General features: G+C 51.1%; 1 protein-coding gene across 2 annotated transcripts in view; it reads left to right on the top strand.

The window, feature by feature from the left end:
- The first annotated feature begins 6,151 nt into the window (after positions 1-6,151).
- Positions 6,152-20,810, top strand: part of Grk3 (G protein-coupled receptor kinase 3) — a 103,037-nt gene continuing 88,378 nt past the window's right edge. The window contains exon 1 of one of the 2 annotated variants that reach the window (XM_005344235.2): positions 6,152-6,342. In XM_005344235.2, coding sequence (XP_005344292.1) covers positions 6,230-6,342 — 113 coding nt within the window. In that variant the 5' untranslated portion in view covers positions 6,152-6,229. The remainder of the gene's footprint in view (positions 6,343-20,810) is intronic. The other variant, XM_013349334.2, reaches the window with a different exon arrangement.

Genomic DNA, 20,810 nt, shown 5'->3' with positions numbered 1-20,810 from the left:
TATTTTCTCTGCCCACCCCACCTAGCCTTCTCTTGCCTGGCTATTGGCCATTCAGCTTTTTATTAGACTATCAGGCATTTTAGACAGGCAAAGTAACACAGCTTCATTGAGTCAGACAAATGCGACATAAAAGAATGCAACACATCTTTGCATCCCTAAATAAATGTCCCACAGCATAAACAAATGTAACACATCTTAAACTAATATTCCACAGCATCTCATTTCTTCTCTGTACCTGTTCAGGCCCCTGTTCCCTGCCTTACTGTCCCCTTGGAAGGGCCCCAGACCATTTCCTGGCATCTTTCATTTCATTTTACTTTTTGAGAGACAGTCTCATGTAGCTGAGGGTGGCTTCAAATATCCAGAAAAACCTTTAACTTAGCTCCTTCTGTCTCCACCATCCAAATGCTGGGGTTTCAGATGTGTGCTGGCATGCCTGGTTTAGACGGTGCTGGGAATTGAACCTAGGGCTTTATATATTGAGGTGGATCAAGGTCAACACTACCCACTGAGCTACATTCCACCCCCCCCCCCCTTTATCCTTCAGTTTTCGGCTAAAGTGTCATCTACTCAGAGATGAACCCCCTCCCCACACACATACTGTGAATAGGCTTATTATAGGACATCTGTGACCTTTGGCCACATCACACCCTTTAGTCAAGCAATTAATTGCCATTAATGTCCTGGCTAGAATGTTATTTCATGATATTGTGGCTGGGGGTGAGGCTGTGCTCCATATATGTTAGGACATTTTCCTAAATGAATGGTGGCCAGGGCACAGGGATTTGTGAATGGATGGATGGGTGACTGTTGGTGTTTCTGCTCCACCCAAGTCCTTACCTGCCCTTTGAAGGACTCAAGGGGAGATTTCTTGACTTAATTACCACATTAGCGCCTGGCTTTCTGGCGAATGGTGTGTGACTTCCTGGCATGTGGTATGAGAAGCGTGAGTTGGAGGATGATAGTGGCTTAGGCAGGGACAGGGAGGGACAGCTCTGGGGTTGGAGCAGATCCAAACCCTAATTAGGTCTGACACACATCATATCTGCTCAGAGAGCATGAGGTTCCTTAGAATCGAGGGTGCTGCACTTCAGGGCCACTGGGTTCCTGGAGTCTAGATGGCTCCTGCCAAATCCTGCGTTCTGTTTATTCCAGAAATGGCTGTATGCAAGCGACCCTTGGGTGAGCCTGTGTGCCCAGGCCCTTAGAATTGACCTCACTGGTTCCACCCCCAGCAGCTCTTCCCACCTCCCTCAGCTCCTTCCCTGATCCTCCCAGGAGCCTTCCCAGAGTCTAGCTTGGTAGCTCAGGCTGCCCCAAACTCCAAGTCCTCCTGCACTGGTCTCTGGCACGCATGTGTCCCCACACCCAGCCAAACCAGTTTGGATTAAAGAGAGCATAGAGAAGGAGAAAGTGTTGAGGTTAGAAGGGCAAGGGGAGGTAGAAGGCCCAGAGAGAGGAAGAGAGCAGAAGCCAGGTGGGGGACAGAGTTCAGGGAAGGACTCTTAACAGCCCTGCAAGGTTGCTTCCAGGCTGCTTCTGTCAGAGGAATGCCAGCATACATGCACACAGACAGACACACGCATGTGCACACACACCACAGAGCAGAGAGCTGTGCATTGAGCAGCCAGACAGAAATCCTTGAAAGACAGATATCCAGACATTCAGAAAGGAAGACAGATGGAGCTCCCATGCCTGGCATTGGCTGATGATACTGAGGCTCTGAGAAGGAGCTGGGGGAGCAGGTTGCAGGCTGGTACTTTAATATTCTCATTGCTGTCAACTACCTGGCCGAGGTAGCTGAGGGGATGAAGGGCTTTTTTTAGCTCTTCCTTCTGCCCCCAGTGGCCCACCAGGTGGTCCTCCTCTCTCCTCACCTCAGGACTTCCTGCCTCTGGGGTCAGCTGATTTGGCCTTTCCATCCAGAGGTCTGTTCCAGTGCTGTCCACGCTTCCTGCGAAGGGACCTCAAGTCTCTACTTAGAAGGCAGAGTGAGTCATTGTTAATTGCTGACCAGGGATAGAGCAGATGGCCTTTTAGTGGTGGGCAGTCAGTCCAGTAGCCCCCAATTGCCTGATGCTTGTTAGAGAGTCATGTGGATGTCTCTCAAGACTGTGCCTAGCAGGCTGGAGTCTGAGGGGTGTTCTAGGATTTGTTTGGGTCTCACTTCTCAGTTATTCCGAGCAAATGTGCACAGAAGGGAGGGCCAGAGGCCAGCCTGTCATTCCGGTCTCTGAAAGGCTCAGAGCACTACTTACCCAGCACTGAATACTGGATCACCTAATGGGCTTTACCCCGTGTACTCACGTACATCTGCCCAGGTCCTGCTCTCTGGTATGTGCCCTGCTCCTTCATGCCCTCCTGTCCTGGGTGGATCCTTGTGTAGACTCTGGCTTTCCACCTTCCCTGGGGTCAGCACACTCCCAATTCCAATCTAGTGATGGAGTGTAAGGGAAGACCCAGTGTTGATGCATACAAAACAACATACAATGTAGGATAGACTTCTGGAATGTTCTCTGGGGTTCTTGGCCTTGGACATTGGTACTTTCTCATTCTCTCCAGCTTCTCCTCTGAGTGCTTCTTGTGGTGAAGGATTTTTCACCGACTCTGTTCACAGGGTGAAAGATCCCAGGTGTGCCTCAACTGAGGATGAGCATAGCAGCTCGTTTGTTTTTTCTTTGAGACAGTGTTTCTCTGTGTAGTCCTGGCTGTTCTGGAACTCACTCTGTAAACCAGGCTGGCCTCAAACTCCCCGCCTCTGCCTCCTGAGTAAAGGTGCTCGCCACCATGCCCAGCTCTGTCCATTTAAGTCTTCATTTCACCACCTGGAGATCATGTGCGCAGTCTCAGCAAGCTCAGAAGCCGAAATAAGTGAGACCAGGTAATCCCTGTTTAGCTTTTTCCCTTGGAATCTGCTAGCATATATTCTGGTTGGCCAAACGTGTGTTTTCACAGTTAATAATCTGTGTGTGTGTGTGTGTGTGTGTGTGTGTGTGTGTGTGTGGGAGCCCATGCTGTCAGGGCACAGCTTGCTGGAGGCACTTCTACATCCCTACCATGTGGGTCTCAGGAATCGAACTTAGGCTTGACAGTGTCTTTACCTCAATCTTCTCACCTTCCAGAGAGCTGTGCCTTTAGTATGCCATTCTCAGCAGCGTCCGCTAATGGCGCAATGTGGTGGAGAGGAGAGAGAGAGAGCACACTGCGAACTGTGTGGGAACCCTGGAGTTCTGTCAATTCACAGAAGCAGCTTAAGATCTGAGCACTTCAGTCTTTTGGGGGTGGAGGGGGCTGGGCTGCGATTGTTTGCCAGGGAGTTCTGCCCACCAAGCACACGCGTGGGTGCCGATTTGTTGTCTGCATCTTTCTAGGGACTGCAGGCTGGTGACGACGATGTTTAATGACAGGGCTCAGAGGCTGAGTTATGACAACTGTGTCACTGTCATCAATGCCCTTTGTTTCCAGTGAGCAGGAAACGCTGCTTCATATTGCAGCCATGAGAAAGAGGGGAGGTGGAGTCAGCAGAGAAGACGGGGTGGGCCATCTGATACTATTTCCAGAAGTTGTACCTGGGCATGAGGTCAGCTGACTTACATGATGAGGGGCCTCAGAAACATGGACACGTTTAGGACATGCTGTTCCTTCCGTTAGAAAAGCAATTGCTTGTGTTTATAAACGCACATCACTTTTGCCATTTTTGGTTCCTAGAATTGCCCTAGGGAGATGTTATTTTTGGTAAGGGGGGTCTTCCTGCTTTGGCATGTAACTGTGAGACTCCGGTTTAGAATCTTCTCTAGCGTGGGAGAGGGAGTAGAATAGGAGGTGATGTTGGCAGAAGACCTACTAGGTGTCAGGCAAGGTGTGTGTGTGTTCACATGTGTATGTGTGTATGCACTTAAAAGGGCAGTCAGATGACAAACTTGGGTGTTGTTCCCAAATGGAATTTAAGAAAAAAAAGTCACACTTATTTATCGTACATGTATACACCCATGCAGAGGTCAGAGGTCACCTTTCAGGCCTTAGCTCTCCTCTTCCACTGAACTTGCTTAAATCATCACGCTTAGTGGCAAGCACCTTTACTGGCTGAGCCATCATGTTTGCCCCTCATCTTGTTTTCTGAGCTTTGGTCTCTTGATGGTCTAGAGCTCACAAATTCAGCTAGGCCGGCTGGTCAGTGAGCCCTCCCCCATCTCTGCCTGCCTCGCCATCTCCCACCCCCAGGCCCAGTGCTGGGATGTGGGGTCTGGGAATGGAACTAAAGTCCTCATGTTTGTGTGACTGGCACTTCACAGACTGACCCATCACCCTATACCAAGGTACATTTCTAGGTGCTGGCCTCCTTCTGTTTAGACAAAAGATCTGGTTGTAACTGGTCTCATTGCCAGGTCATTAGTGAAAACAGCCACAAGAGAACTTAGATGTTGCCTCTGCTGTCTCTCAATCATTTAGCAGAGACCAATGAAAATGTCTCCATAACTTACTACACACTACAACTGGGAAAAAGAACCCAATGAAACAAACAAAAAGTATCTTAGGTCAAAGAAGATCAAGAAAATGAGTGAGTCAGAAGGATGGTTTATTCGTAAACCTCCCAGATGACTTAAAAAAAAAAACCCAAGTTTTTGGAAGAAACTATTCTGATTCAGACATAAAAAGGCAGTATCCCAGCCGGGCGGTGGTGGCGCATGCCTTTAATCCCAGCACTCGGGAGGCAGAGGCAGGCGGATCTCTGTGAGTTCGAGGCCAGCCTGGTCTACAGAGCTAGTTCCAGGACAGGCTCCAAAGCCACAGAGAAAACCTGTCTCGAAAAAACCAAAAAAAAAAAAAAAAAAAGGCAGCATCCTTTTTGGGAACTCACCCCTCCCTCCACCTTGGGTGGACAAGACATTCTGTGTTCCCTTCCCATTTTTGGGTGAGAAAGTGGCAGAAGTGGAAAGTCCAAGGCCAGGTTGGGCTTGGCCTGTCTCTGCCGAGGAAGTGGCACTACACAGTGACACCGGTTCTAGGAAGAGATCCAGCTCCTTCTCAGGGCCTTCACACCTCTTCTTGGCCCCCTACATACTGGACCTTGGAGCTGGAGAAACTTCTGGTAAAACTGGTCAGTTAGCAAACAGAGTAGAGAAAACAAAAAGAGAGAAAACAAAAGCTGTGTCATGCTGGCAGACCCAAGCCACTTCTGCTTGGACAGCCCCAGAACTAGCCAAAACTTGACCTTTACCCCCTCAACTAAGGACAGATGTTGACTCTATCCAGCTCTGGCTGAGCCAAGGTTCACTGTGCTATGTGACAATTTGGATAGAGGCACTTCAAGTTCAGGATAGCTTCAGATTTTCTGGTCCCTCAATGCCTGCCACGTGGATTCTGAATGTCGACCTGTGTGCCTGGCTACAAAAAAATAAGTAGCAACCCAGGCAGGATTAGGGGTAGTGAAAAGGTCACCATGGAAGGCCCAGGCCCCTGGAAATTCCCTATTGCCCAGACGAGGGGCCTCAGCTCTTCTACTTCCCTGAAAACTCAGGAGGCCCAGAGCTCTCAAGGAGGCGCTTCCTCTTGTACCCCTTGAGTTGGTACTAAGCCTGCAAGAGCTAGAACACCCAAAGCCCCCCCCCCCCACTAGACACACACCCTGAGGCCTTTCACCTGAGTACAAGCGAGCTGTGACCTTGAACCTACAGTGCTTCAAAAGCTACGTCCCCTAGGGACAGCTCGCTCCAGGGCAGGACTCTTCACCCTGCTTCACCCTGCACACAGTAGCCAAGCAACTTTCTCCACTATTTCGGTTTCTCTTGGCATGGTTCACAGAGGGAGGTCTAGGGTGGGGCTAGTGGCTGGGGACACCCCCTGGGAGTAGCTCTGACCTCAATCAGGTTTTGGCAATCACCTGAAAGGACAGGTGGGGCTGCTCCAGGGTACTTCCTGGAAGGGCTTGTTTAACAGTGTGCTATTGGAGACCTCCTGGCATGGTCCCCTGAGTACTGGGCGTCTGGACTGTGCTTGGGGAGCTAAGGGTGAGGAGGAGAGGAAAGGGAGGAGGGAGAGGGAAAGGAGGAGGGAGAGGAAGTCCCTGGTGCCTGAGAGGCTGGGTCAGGAGCGCGTGGCCGCGGACGGTTGGGGGCGCGCCGGGCTGGGACGCGGAGCCGCGGAAGGGGCGGCGCGTCGGGGTCCGCGTCGGGGTCGCGCGTCGGGCGCGCCGTGGCCCCGTCGGGGCGGTGGGAGCTGCGGAGCCGCCATGGCGGACCTGGAGGCCGTGTTGGCCGACGTCAGCTACCTGATGGCCATGGAGAAGAGCAAGGCGGCGCCAGCTGCGCGCGCCAGCAAGAAGGTCGTCCTGCCGGAGCCCAGGTACGGCTCCGGCCCTCTCCGCCCTCTCCAGTCCCCTTCGGTCCTCTCCCGCCCTCTCCGGTCCCTTCTGTCCCCTCCTGTTCACTCCGGTCCTCTCCCGCCCTCACCAGTGCCTCTAGTCCCCTCCCTTCTCCTCCACCCCTGTCCCGGGCTGGTTGCAGGGCCGTCTGTGTGTCAGCACCCCTTCCCCTGCCCTCCGCCCCTCTTCCCCCTGTAGCAGTAAGTAGACCTTGACTTCTTCTCAGTTCTGTCAGCAGTGCGGTCACCTCAGCCACTTTCCTCAACTTGGACCCCTGGTGGTCTGCCCTTTCTGGAAAGGGTGACAGGAGAACTGCTTGAGTCTAGCCTGTCTTTCAAGACTGTAGTAGGTTCCCGCTGAATTGGCCCTGGCTCGTGAGACCCTGCCAAGTTGCCCTTTTATCACCACTGATTGATTATTGATTTTACGGAGTTGTGATGGCTCCTTTGGGCTGTACTTGTCCCAGGGAGTTCCCACCAGTGTTCTACCTTCTTAGCTGAGCCCACTGCCAGTTGCATAGTTGGTGTGTTTCCCCCGTGCACAACAAACAGCCCTTGGAGTTGACAGGAAAATTAGCTCGGACTTTATGGCAACCCTTGAACCATGCAATTCTGTAAGGATCTAAACCAAAGCTGCCCCCCCCCCCCCCGCTTTGAAATGATCAAGCGTGACACACCCATGTAGCCCCAATGTTACCTTGATGTGATGGAAAATATACATATTTATTCTTTCAATCATTTGAGGTACTGGGGAGGGGACCCAGGGTTTCACATGTGCTAGGTAAGCAGTTTACCACTGAGCAGCATGCACAGCCCCCAGAGAACCTTTCAGTGCTGAGCGATGGTCAGATTATTTTTTTCCAAGTGTGTTTGTGAGCCCCGTGATCCAGGGAGCATCAAATCCCTGTGCTGTGTTTGCTGGGAAGATTCGTACTGTACACACAGCTGCGCTGGCTGGGTATTTTTGGCTTGCCTTCCCTTCCAAGCCTTGGCCCCTTGCTGTTTTTTAGGGTGTGTTGCTCCCTGATAGTGCAAACCAGCCACGAGGGGAGACCTCAGTGGACAGTGAGCTGTGGACAGTGGACTGTGGACAGTGCATCATCCCCTCCTGGAATTTAACCTATTTGGAGCTCACTGGAAATGAGACTTGATTGACATCTCTAGTAAGTGGGAAGGGCAAGACCCAGGACTCCTCAAGTCAGACTCAAGCTTCAGTAGAAAACTCCCTGTGGGGGACACAAAAGGCTTCATTTCATTCTCGCGTCCCCTTCCTCTGCCCCACTCTGTGAGGGGCATGGAATCTTAAATATGAATGATTTCTATATATAAAACCGATAAATCACAACTCATGGGGAGTTTGCGGGGGAGGGGGACATATGAACCCTAAAATTAGGAAGGTCTGTCTGCTTGTCTTTTCTTCTTGGCATCTGAACCCTAGCTGGGCTTCTGCTTTGCACTGTTGCTCTCGGACGCACACTCCAGTGCCCACTTCCCCGTACCAACACCTCCGTTTTTCTATGGCTCTTTTGGCTTTGGAGATAGTTTCTTGCAAAGGAGAAGTGGTGTGGTTGAGTTCTCAAGCCCTGACATTCTAAGGTTGAGGGACGTCAACAGGAGAATTAAGTTAGGACAGAGTCCTTGGAGGACTGCGTTTCTGTCGCTCTTTTCCAGGTAGACTCTTGAATAGGCCATCTGTTTCCTTCCAGGAGTCTAATTGGTTGCCTGTTTGTCTCAGTGGCTTCAGCCCCTAAGTAACAACCACCCGGTGACAGTTCCTCCTGGTGCCTTATGAGGGCTTGACTGCTGGAGGACATTTTTCAGAGTTGTGTTTACATAATGAGGAGTGTGCATTTGAACTTGCCCATTGGTCTGTCACTATCGACTTCTTTATTTTCAACTAATTTTCTGGTTACCATCAGTATTCTTCGTGCTTTCTCGTCTCGGTACCTCTGCCTCTTCCTAGTTTTCAAGAGAACCAGACAGGATCGCGTTAATTATGACAAAACTGGTCTGCAGGGCCCAGCCTCCTTTGCCTGTTACAGAGAACCTCGGAAAATGGAACACTGAGCCCAGGGGAGAGTTTTCCTCCCCCAAGAAGGCAAGAGGCAAACATTTTGTTATGTTGACACGTTATTCAATTAGCGGGCCGATGGGTGTAAATCCTCCGAAGGCGACTATTTGTTCAAATCACATCTCTGCTTTAGTTCACCCAAACATTTGTTGAGCTAATGGAGCTGATAATGGGGCCTGCTGGAGGTGGTGGCTGTGACCCTTGCCGCCCTCCTAACCAGGGTGTTTATCTCTGTGTCCATTGTGTGCTACGGCGACAAGAAATGTTCCAGTTGAATTAGGTCTCACTCACAGGCTGAGGCCAGAGAGGCAGGCTCTTAGTCATGCTGAGGCTAAGAGCTCTTCATATTGGGTCCATTTCTCTGCTAACCTTTTCCAAACAGACTGTTACTGAGTTGACTTGAAGTCACATGCGATTGAAGAAAGTTGAGTCATGAGTCTAGGTCCTCCTCTGAGAAACGCCTTCTGGCTACTGGATGTTGACAATGTTGGGTCCTCCTTAGGAAACCTCTCTTGTCAATCGCTCATGCCAAATCCCTGGGAGAGGAGAGAACACAGCTGAGGTGTGGGCATGCAGAGGTGGACGTGCAGCCATCGGAGGACAGCTGTGTGGTGTGCAGAGGTAGATGTGCAGCCGTCGGGGGACAGCCTCAGCTATCAGTCCACATTTCCCACCGTGTTTGAGCCACGTCTTTTTCACTGACCCACTTCTGGTCTTCTCCTGTCTCTATCTCCCATCTTGCTGTCCCTCTTTATGTGGGTCTTCAGTATCCAAACTCTGGTCTTCACACTCTTGATTTACTTCCTAAGCCATCCCCGGCCCTGTTCATTGTTTCTTATCCAAAGTGGGTAGCAGTTGTGGACCTGTTTCTCGGAAGCTGATATGGGGATGTGAAGACGCAGGGAGTAGTCCTGGGCAAGAGCTTTGCTTTTAAGCGTGGGTGCCTCACTGTTGTATTTAACCTCGAACAGGCATCATTTGGATTCTGAGGTTCTGTATTTGTGGAACGTATCATGCTTGTGAAGAGCCTTCTCATGACTCGAGAAGAGCTGTCCACACTTGGCAACACATAAGTGACATGTGCATTCTTGTTTCCTGTCTGTCAAACCTTGGCCAACGTGGAAAGGGTGTGGCTTTCTGCCCGTTCACATTGCGATCACTTGAGAGAGCCCTCCCTGTCCAGCTTTTCTGATGTTCCCTTGGCTTCATTCTGTGCCCACAGCCTAACCTGGGATGAGAACCGATAAGGGCGGGAAGTCACCAGGTGGTGGCTCTCTGCAAGGCTCCCATCCCCCACAAACAAACAAACCTGCAGAACCTTCGGGAAGATAGCGTTTCATCTTCGATAGGAGTCATTCTAAGAGTTCGAAAGGCAATTTGTCCTTTCCACTATTATTTCATTCTTGGTCAAAGTTAATTTGTGCCAGCAACTTGGAGTGGCACTGGCTGCTCACAGCTGCCGGTTCTTGTACACAGATGCTCTGGAGCAATCAGTTTGGGGCCAGGGACCTGTCCAGCGTAACGCTGTAAAATGCTTGGAATTCAGAGTCCCGTGTGTCTCTTCGAGGCACAGGCAGTCCTTGCTTTGATGATGTGTTCTTAGCAACAGTCTTCGGAAGCGCTTGCCCAGAACTTGGCTTTGTCAAGCACCCCTGAAGACAAGGATGTCAGGGTTGGAGGAGGCACAGCAGGCTGGCAGATGAATGGCAAAGGGGTGAAGTGAGATTGGAAGCAATAGGAGGCTTTTCTCCATGGGGCCCCCAACACCCAGACAAAGGAAAGGTGTCTGCTAGGTAATGGCATAGAAACTAACGTCACTGGCAATGTCTCCTGGGCCAGGTCTTGGTGCCATCAAGTGTTTTGAGGTAGCCACACCAGGTGCACACCATTTTCCTGTTTCACGCATGCTCAAGAATACCAGGGAAGGGATCCAGGATGCAGGATGCAGGATGCAGATCTGGGTTCCCCATTCTACCCACTGAGCAGTTTAGCCTCTCCTAGCTGAACAGAAGAGCCAACACCCTCACCTTTTATTTTACAAGGAATGGATGAAACTCTGTTTTAATTTGGGGAAGAGTTACCTTAAGAGATCTTAATCACTGGTGTGGCTTCCAGATAGCAGGGCTGTCCTCAGGCTGTAAGAGAGCAGTGACCCTGGGGCCTCTGACAAAGGTAATTGTGGTGAAGCATGAGGTCCGATGACACAGGAAAAAGTGTGCTATGTGTCCTTGCTGGGGTGGTGAGGAGCTGTGGTCAGCGTTGCCTCATCTTCCAGACAGGTTTCCACTGGGGTGTCTACTCAGAAAAAGGAGGTGCTGATCCCCACTTCCATTTCTAGGAAAAGAAAATGTATTTAGCTTCATTCTTAATAAAACCACTATTTCAAAAAACCCTTCTCTTATTAGAGAATAATAAGGTGAAGACGACCCCTGGGAAATGACTGAGCATGGTCGTCTCCTCATCACGGTATCTCTCTGTGGACACTGGCAATAGGGACAGAAGTGACAAATTCTTCCCTGGTTGATTTTGTTTCGCCTTGACACAGGCTGGAGAGAGGGAGCCTCAGCTGAGAACATGCCTCCATGAGATCAAGCTATAGACAAGCCTGTAGGGCGTTTTCTTAATTAGTGTTTGATGGGGGAGGGCTTAGGCCACTGTGGGTGGGGCCATCCCTGGGCTGGTGGTTCTAAGCCAGCAGGTTGAGCAAGCCATGTGGGCAAGCTGGTAAGCAGCACCCTCCATGGCCTCTGCCTCAGCTCCTGCCTCCAGGCTCCTGCCCTGACTTACTTTGGTAATGAACAATGATGTGCTTTTGGTCATGGTGTCCACCACAGTAACCCTAACCAAGACACTGCATGTATGTATGACCTAGAGCTCACTATGTAGGCCAGGTTGAGTTCAGACCTACAGAGCTACACCTGCCTCCACCTCCCAAGTGCTGGGATCACAGGTGTTCACCTTCATACCTGGCTTTCCACCTTATTTCCTGAGGCGGGGTCTCTCTGTGAACCTGGTTCGGCTGGTCAGCAAACTGCAGAACCAGTCCTCCCCCTGTCTCTCTGCCTCCAGTCCACCTCTGGGCTGAGACATGCACTAACACGCATGGCTTTTACGTGGTGTTGGGAGTCCTACTGTGTGCAGGGCTGAGCCATCTCTGCCTGGTTACCAGCACATTCCTGAGCCACTGGGTCAGGCGGAGCTGGTGCCCCCTTCTGCCTTTGCTGCTCTCCAGTCTCTCATGTCTTCCTTCTTTCTATTTTCATCATTAGTGCAGAATTGGAATTCCCAGGCCTTCTGATTGCTCTGTGGGTCAGTCCTCTTGTCCTGCAAATGTCATTTCTAATTTTAGAACTCATCTTTTGGGTCCTCTGTGCTCTGGCCAAATCATGCACATATTTAAATACTTTCTATGTGTGGCTTTACAGGAGCAGAGTTCTGCCATCTGGGTACTTGGTAGTTGGTGAGGGCCTTCTGGGTACCTGGCGAAGGCCTTCTGGACACCTGGCGAAGGCCTTCTGGACACCTGGTAGCTGGTGAGGTCAGCATGGACTCCACCTTGGGTCCACGCACTTGTCTAACACTGTTCCATGCTTCCATGGTGTTAGGAGCAGGAAGCATAGATCATATATGAGAGGAGGTGGCCAGGACCTCAATGCAGAGTGACCTGACAGCCCTCTGCCATCAGGGTCTCTCAGCTTCCTGTGCCCTCCCTCCTATCATTGATGAATGTAGTAGACTAGAAGGTTCTAGAAGAACCTTGGAAAAAGAGACTTGGAAAGTCTCTGATCATTGTATTCAGTTTCCCCACCACTCATGCACAGTATCTGCTCATATGACCTTAGAGTGCTCGAACAGAAACCCCTGTCCTAAGTATTTTTATTCATTTGTTAGTAGAGCATGGAATGGGGGAAGGCTCTTGAAGAATGCCAGACACAGGAGAAGGCAGACTTCCAGCGTACTATCTGGTTGTTGGGATTGTGCACACACAGCACAGGGCACTGGTACACTTTCAAAAAGCATATGGCATGGCTAGGAGTGCAGGTCAGCTGGCATAAACGTGACGGCAGAAGCATTTGCCCAGCATGCATGAAAACCCCAGGTCCACACCTGAAATCCCAGTAACTGGGAGGTGGAGGCAGGAGGGTCAGGAGTTTAAGTCATCTTTTGAGGCATAGTGAGTTAGAGGCTAGCCTGGGCTACATGAGAACCTGTCTCAAAACTCAAAAGGAGGAGGACTAATGGAAAGAGGTGGGGGAGGGAGGAGCTCAAATTAGACAGCGGTAGCTGTGAAGCAGTGTGCTGGAGACCCTGGTGCCAGGCTGCCTGGAGGAGATGGAGGCAGAGTCCCTGGAGAATTGGGAGGCTTACTGATTGGGCCAGGGAAGAGCAGCTGGTGAGACCTAGAACCAGAAGGTGTCTCCTCAGCTTCTCTGTGAGCTGTGTACTGTGGTCTTGTGTGTCTAGATCCCCCTACAGCGTGTTTCCCTCCCTCCTCTCTTCTCCTTGCACCCCTCTATTCCTCTGGTGAGATCTGGGGTCTTCATAGACCTTCTGCTCTTGACTTTGTGCCTTCCTTCCCTAACATGAGCCAGAATTGATGGTGTGATGCGCTAGGTGGCTCCGGGTCGTGAGCAGGTTTTGCCTGACTCTTTCTTAGGCAAGAGAGATTGTGGAAACTCTCAGGGTCTCACTCTTGTGTTTAAAGGGCTCTTGGAGAGCGACCACACGTCTCGGACACCTTTGGAATGTCTGTTCTACAGTCTGAGCGCTGGGTTCCTCGTCCCTCTGTGGTTCTCCAAAACACAACCTTCCAAGCATGGCAACTGCCCAGCCTGCCTTGGCTTCTGTGGGAAGTTCTCTGAGCCTTTGTCATCTTGGGTGTAGTGAGGTGTGCACATCGCTTTATAATCTACCCAGGACAGGAGTGTCTCCATTAAATGAGGATCTTAAAATTCACAAAGATGTCAAAAAAGACAGGTATAAAATCCCCATAACTACTTTAGGTATGGTATCTTGGATGTTGAACGTGTGGTCGGCTTACTTCTAAGTTCAGTTTTAGGAAGGGATTTTTGGCGCTGGGAATGCTTTAACATCTGTGGTGTCAGCTTTCTGACCAGGGCTTGAATTAGGACATGGAGTAAGGGGTGGGTTATACTCATATTCTATCAGTAACCTTGGCAGCCAAGGGCTGCTGAGCACTCAGTGGGTGCCCTACAAGGTAGAAGGCTTGCCATTATTGATGGGGATGTTTAAGGAAGAAGGGGGCCCTGATTGTGCTGACAGCTGTCCTGCCTTGTGAGAACGGAAAGACGAGCATTTCAGAAATTCAGGAACACAAATCCCACTAGTCGGGGAGGGCTCTACTCTCTTAATCCTAGCAGCCAAGCTCCGCTGTCTGTAGAGCTGGGTGTGACCGGACCTCACAAGCTAGGCACGCACCGGCGGTCTCCCTCCTCCCCAGCGTAGCATCCTGAATCATATTACCGAGCAACACACTCTGGTGTGTGCTGCTCTGTGAGTGCCAGCCAGGGTTAATGTCTCACGTAGACGAAATCTTCTCAAGAAGGGTTTCTGTAGTTTCCAGATGCTTCGTCCAGGGTTTCTGTATCCACATGGCTCTTGATAGGGATTTAAGTTAGAACAGGACTAAGAGTTGCGTGAATCAACCCTCATGTGGCTGCTAAATCCCGAAGGCTGCGTTTTAGCTTCAAAGACATCAAAGGCTGTGATATTCTGCCTATATCCTCTTCGTGAAGTATGGGAGTCTGCAGGGCCCGCGGTGGCAGAAGTCTTGCCTAGCATGTATGAGGCCTTGCGCAAAAGGGGAAGGAGGGAGGGAGGGAGGGAGGGAGGGAAGGAAGGAAGGAAGGAAGGAAGGAAGGAAGGAAGGAAGGAAGGAAGAAAAGCCTTCACATGTGAGCCTGAGGGACTCAGTGGTGAGTCACCCAGGCCCTGACTCCTGTGACAGCAAGCTGAGGCACTGCTCACCTGCCGTGTGGTCTCACTATCTCCTACTAAATTTGTGGTGTCGCACATGAATGCATTGCACACGTGCGTGTTGCACACGCATGCATATGCAGGTGCACATGGAACTGCATGCGTGTGCATGTGGAGGCTGGAGGTCAGCCGAAGGTTTGGTCCCTCAGAAGCTGTCCACCTTGGTTTGCTGAGACAAAGTCACCCATTGACCCAGAACTCACCCACAAGCTGGGCTGGCCAGCGAGTGCCAGGGAGTCCCCCAGGTTTTGCTTCTCCAGTGCTTGCTTGCAAGGACAGCAGGCACGTCACCGACAGTCCTCTCCAGCTCTCTAGCTCTTCTGAGCCGTGCAGTCTTCTCAGCAGGGCATTAAGTGCAGACTAGGGCATGCCCTGGCTGGTGTCCTTGGTGCCACCCACTGAAACCTCCTCAGTGGGGCAGGAAGGAGTTAGTGTTTATGGAAAGAGTCCCAGCACTCTGTGGCACAGGTGGGGCACTGCCTCTCCCCCTCCACGCTGACAGACGCACCTCCAGGGTCTGATCAGCTGCTGGCTGGCTGGCTTAGATCCCTGTGAAAACAGATGCCTGCCCGTGATTCTGTGCTGTAGACTGACGGCTGATGCACAGAGCTGGGGTGGCTCCATTTGGCGGCTCTGCCTCATTGCTGTTTCAAGCTCCGGGCTTAGCTTGTGGCTCTCTCCCATCTGTCTGGGACAACACGCTTGATGGCAGAGTCCACATAGGAAAAGGTGATGAGTCCTGCTGCTCCATAGGCCCTCCGCGTTCGCTGCTGGTCCGTCATTTCAGCTGAATTTGAAGCTATTCTTTAGCTGTTGGCTGCTCTGGATCAGGGCAGAGCCACAGCATTGGGTGACAATCAGGGATAGGTGGGTTTGACCAGATCCTGATTCAAGTCCAACAGCCATGGGAAGGCTGGTCCTGGAGTCAGAAGAGGGAGCAGGCTGTGTATCTTCCGGAGTTACAGTTTCTTCTGGGATGGAGGGGGTGGGTCAGGGCAAGGAAAAGTGCAGAGATGGAGGAAGTGTGGGAGGCAAAGAAGCCCCAAATCCTGGTAGCTGCTAAGGATGGGATCTCTGTGTCCTATACTTGCTGTCTGAGAATATAATAATGATGATGATGATGATGATGATGATGATGATGATGAATTATTATTATTTGAGACAGGATCTCATGTTGCACAGGCTGGCTTCAGACTCACTGTGTAGCCAAGGATGACTTGAATATCTGAAATTCCGACTTCTTCCTCTAGAGTGCTGGCTTACAGAAGGCACCATCGTGCCCTGCTTGTTGATGCTGGGGTGAAACCCAGGGCTTGGTGCATGCCGGGCAAGCAGCCTGGTGTGGGAATTCCTGTGTGATGGAAAGGTGTGAGGGTGCTAACTTTGTTCTTCTGAGGTGGAGGGCCTCCGTTGTCACACAGTGGACTGTGACAGTGTCATATGGGTGCAGCCTTCTGCACTGACAACTTCCTGGTGCAAAGAGCTTTGCTGAGGTCCCCTGAGAGCTAGAGTTGCCCTGCTGCTAAAGAAACCCAGTGGGAAGGTGGGGAGAGCCTGGCTGGTTCAGACACTGTCACAAGCACACTGTTACCCCATCTTTTTACTAAGAGGCCCACAAAAACCCTCTATTTTGAAATCATTTGCAGGCCTGTGAGCCGGCTCAGCAGGTAACAGTGTTTGCAGCTCAGGCGGTGAACTGAGTTCGATCCCCAGGACCACGTGGTGGGAGGAGAGAACCAGCTTCCACAGGCTGTCGTCCTGAGGGCCACATGCTCACATGACATGCGCACAGCCACCCCATACCTGCCACCACTTCACAGTGATTACTGCGTTTCCAGATGTGTTGCTAAGACCAGTATGAGGATAAACAAAGTCTTATTAGAGAGAATCTGGACAATAGAGAGCTACAGGGTTTCTAGAGCAGATGTGTCGGTGTGCAGATGTCGGTAACTCCAGACAGCTTGTTCATTCCTGAAAACACGGGCTGGGACCTTGTCAATGGTAGAGAACATTTGCCCAACCTGGGACAGGCCTTCAGTTCCATCCCTACCACTGAACAAAGTTGGTGAAGACCCTAAAGGAACTCATAAGTGGGTCCTCACTAACTCAGAAGAGAAAGGGGACAAGATAACCAGTAGGCTATTAAAAAAGTAAGACAAATCCAGGGAGTCGCATTCCAATCCTTGGATTAGATTTATGAACTAATAACTCTGAGCTGTGGGGGAGGGGTGGGCTCCCAGTCACTGTCAGACAGACTCTAATCCCTCTACATTGTGTGCAAAGACGAGTTCCAGAGCATTTAATGAAGTTGTCGTGGAAGAGTTATATCAGAATGTGAGGGGACTTTCGTCTGTGGGCAGGGGGAGCACACGGGCTTTCCTGAGCAAACCCTGAGACATATGGACTGTGACTGAGGAGGCCAGGGATCTGAAGTTCTCACGTGACCCAAGTTGCCATGCACCAGCCTAAAAGACCAAGTGCCCTTCGGAGAGGTGCACGGACCAGAGGTGTCCCGGACTGGGGGTTTAGCTTTTTAGATTTTGGAATATTTACAGGCACATACCGAGATAGGACACAAATCTAGTCAAAGAGGGAAGTCTGTGTCATTCATACCTCCCACTCTTGGCCCTAAGGGCATTCTGCTAATGAGACCTTGTAATAAAAAAAGACACAGAAAACACTTTCAGATTCTGGAGTATTCTGAATTCTGAGTCTTCAGATCAGGGGTGCATTGGGTGACCGCCCTAGAATGGGGTGACTTAGCTTGTCACTTCTTTGCTGGGCAATACCCATTTAATGACATTTCTGCTGGACTCACACGGCTTCAGGGAGGAGGCGACCTGGCCAGTGCTGAGAGGCAGGCCTTTTCTGTCAGTGAGTCGGTTTGCTGGACAGTTTCTCCTCATAGACTCGGGAGGGAGGAGCTTCTTTCTAGCGGCCACACTGGTCCTGACGCTGTGGATGCTGCTTGCTGGCTTCTGTTTTCCTGCATTTGAAGGGAAATTACTGGTCTTTTGTGCGCTTGTTTGCTGTGTTCTCCTGGCCTGGAAAAGCCAGCGCCTCCTGTCCCTGCTTCTCCCTTGGTCCTCACGGGGACCCCCTCAGTAGCTGCAGTCCTGAACAGTATGGGTGTCTCCACGCCCCACTGTCCTAGCTACGTTCTCCATGCCTGCTCTAGATGAGGCCCTGCAGGTCAGGGAAGATCAAATCTAGAGCCGACTTTGAGCAAATGAGTGAGTAGCAGCTGAGCGAACTCTCTCTTCATTGTTCCTCCGAGGAAGAACATGTATTTAGAAAGCAAGGCCTGTTGGTGCAGCTGCCAGGGAGGCTGAGGCAGAGGGCGAAAAGGTTGAAGGCCTATGACTTTTACCTTGCCAGAGTAAGTTCAGAGTAGGCAACCGAGTAAAGATTGCTGGGGATAGAGCTCAGTGGGAGAGCACTCGGCTAGCATATACCAGGCTGGGGGTTCAGGCCCCACCCATCCCCCCAAGGAGAGTGAGAGAGCTTGCTAACCTATATGTGGTAGTATGGTCGATATCTAAAGTGCTGAACCTTAAGACAGTCGTCTGCAGGACAAGGTTCTTTATGCTCATGACATCAGGAACTCCTGGATTCCTTTGTATGCATAAAAACACAAGCAAGCGATGTTATAGGACAGTGGTTCTCAACCTGTGGGTTGTGACCCCTTTGGGGGGGGGTCCCATGGTCCTTTCACAGGGGTTGCCTAAAACTCTTGGAAAATGCAGCTATTTACATTATGATTCACAGCAGTAGCAAGATTATAGTTATGAAGTAGCATTGAAAATAATTTTATGGTTAGGGTCAGCACAACATGAGGAACTGTGTTAAGGGGACGCAGCATTAGGAAGGTTGAGCACCGCTGATCTGGGAAGTGACCTTATTTTAAACTGAAGATTTGGATACTTTGGGCTCAATAGCTTTCCTTAAGCTGTGAGAATCATTTTAGTTTTCTTTTTCCAGACAGGGTTTCTCTGTGTAGCCCTGGTTATCCTGGAACTCGGTCTGTAGACCAGGTTGGCCGAGAACTCAGAGATTTGCCTGCCTCTGCCTCCCAAGTGCTGGGATTAATGGCGTGCACCACTATGTCTGACTCAAGAATCATTTTCTCTAGACAATTCTGGGGCCCCTTACATGAGAAAAATACCAGGTGAGGAACCTAACCATTTCTTGGTGGCTAATGAGACAGGAGGCTGGAACCCAGTGGGCTCAGGGCGAGGCGGTGGGGGTCAGAACCACTGGGCTCAGAGCGAGGCGGTGGGGGTCAGAACCACTGGGCTCAGGGCGAGGCGGTGGGGGTCAAAAGCCGTGGGGGTCAGAAGCCGTGGGGCTCAGGGCGAGGCGGTAGGGGTCTTGGAAGGACATTTTCTGGGAGGCTCATTTTGTTTTGAAAAGTAACTTGTCAGCTCCACATCAGTACAGGGTGTCACACTGGATGTCACACTCAACCTCTTGCCTTGCTGGTGTCTCTGAGTACCTGGGTACTCTGAGGGTTTGTTGAAGGTCCGTGCTGTTGGGCAGGGTATGGTTTAAGATCCTATTACATTAGAATCATCATGGAGGGTCCTAGGGTGTGTGTGTGTGTGTGTGTGTGTGTGTGTGTGTGTGTGTGCGCAGAGTGGAATGTACACATTTGTGTGTGTATACACTCGTGGAGGTCAGAAGTCAATATCTCCCTTACCTGTTCTCCTCCTTTGTTTTTCCATTTTTCAGACACAGTCTCTCCCTGGGCTCCCTGGTTAGGCCAGGCTGGGTGGCTACAGAGCACCAGGAATCCCGTCTCCTCTCCAGTGCTGGGATCACAGGTGTGTGCCCTGGTGCTTGACCTTTTAACTGAGTGCCAGGGAGCCAAACTCTGATCCTATGCTACATGGCTAGCACTTCATTCACCGAGCCATCTCCTCAGCTCCTGGCACCCCTAGTTATGAGGTCTTTTCATGATCCCAGGTTTGGCAAGGATGAGAAGCTAGTGAACAACTAGCTTTGCTTCCCGTGGCTGCTCCATGTCCCTACCATCCGTAGTGCTCTTCCTGTTGGCTTCTGCCCCAGTCCAGATGCCAGCTAGGGAGCATCCCCAGCAGGAGCAGGGGAGGAGTAAGGGCAAGCCAACTTCCTTTTAAGAAAGTGATTAGGGCTTGTCCCTTCTGGTAAGGTTTCCACTATTGAGAACTTGGTCATGTGACCACACTGATTGTTGAGGTGCATTGCCTATGGGCTGTCCGGGTTCTTCTCTGTTCAGATGGAGATGGAGAATGGTGAGAAACAGCCCCCTCAGCATCAAGGGTCCTGGATGCCAGAGGCTCACTGGCTGCACTTGGCCAGTCATGGATTTGCAGGTTTCAGATTTCAGTCTTTAGCTGCTCTTCCAAGCACTGTCCTGTCAGAGAGGTGTTTATTTGGGTGCCCATAGGGTAGGCTATGCAGAGATGCAGGGGGGCAGCACTAGACAAGGAGGTCCAGTGCTGCCACTTGGAACCCTGAGTAATAAAATTTAAGTATGCTTACTATAGTGCAAAGAAGAGGATTGGGGAGTGGGTTCACAGTGTGAGCAAGAGGGCCAGTGTTTATGTCTTCAACATCCATATGCCCAGTGACTCCTGTGTATAATCCTGGCACAGGGGACGGAGATGGGGGAAACCTGTGGCGTGCTGGCCAGCTGACCTCATGGAATCTGTGAGTTCCAGACTCAGGGAAAAACTCCATCTCAAAAAAGGTGGTGTATGCAGGGTGTGGGTATGCTGGTGAACATCTTCCATTGATTGGGAAGTCAAGCCTGGCAGATATCTGTGAGTTCCAGGCCAGCCAGGGCCATATTGGGAGGCAATGTTGCAATAAATAAGCAAGTAAATAAAGAAATGGAATAATGAATGAAAAGGAAAAAAGAAAAACAATGGCATGTTGTGGAAGAAACTCATTGACCTCTTACTTCTGTGTGCTGGACTATGTCTGCATCACACCACACACACACACACACACACACACACACACACACACACACACAGCATGGCATTGACTGTCTAGATCTTGGTGGAGTAGCACCAGGAGTAGCACACAGCTTCACTGGCATGTGGATGGATGTTCAGGGACAAATTACTATGGGTGCTGGGGATTTATATGCAAGACTGAGTGCTGAGGAGCTGGGGGATGGAGGAGGCTGGGGAGGAGCTGGGGGGGATGGAGGAGGCTGGGAGTAGCTAGGGGTGGAGGAGGCTGGGAGGAGCTAGGGGTGGAGGAGGTTGTGGAAGAGCTCGGGGTGGAGGAGGCTGGGGAGGAGCTGGGAGTGGAGGAGGCTGGGGAGGAGCTGGGGGGTGGAGGAGCCTGGGGGAGAAGCTGGGGATGGAGGAGGCTGGGGAGAAGCTGGGGG

This window comes from Microtus ochrogaster, chromosome 2, assembly GCF_000317375.1.
Source record: "Microtus ochrogaster isolate Prairie Vole_2 chromosome 2, MicOch1.0, whole genome shotgun sequence".
In the NCBI taxonomy this organism is placed as follows: Eukaryota; Metazoa; Chordata; class Mammalia; order Rodentia; family Cricetidae; genus Microtus; species Microtus ochrogaster.
The sequence above is the reverse complement of the archived record's forward strand: the minus strand, read 5'-3'. Positions and strand labels throughout refer to the sequence as shown.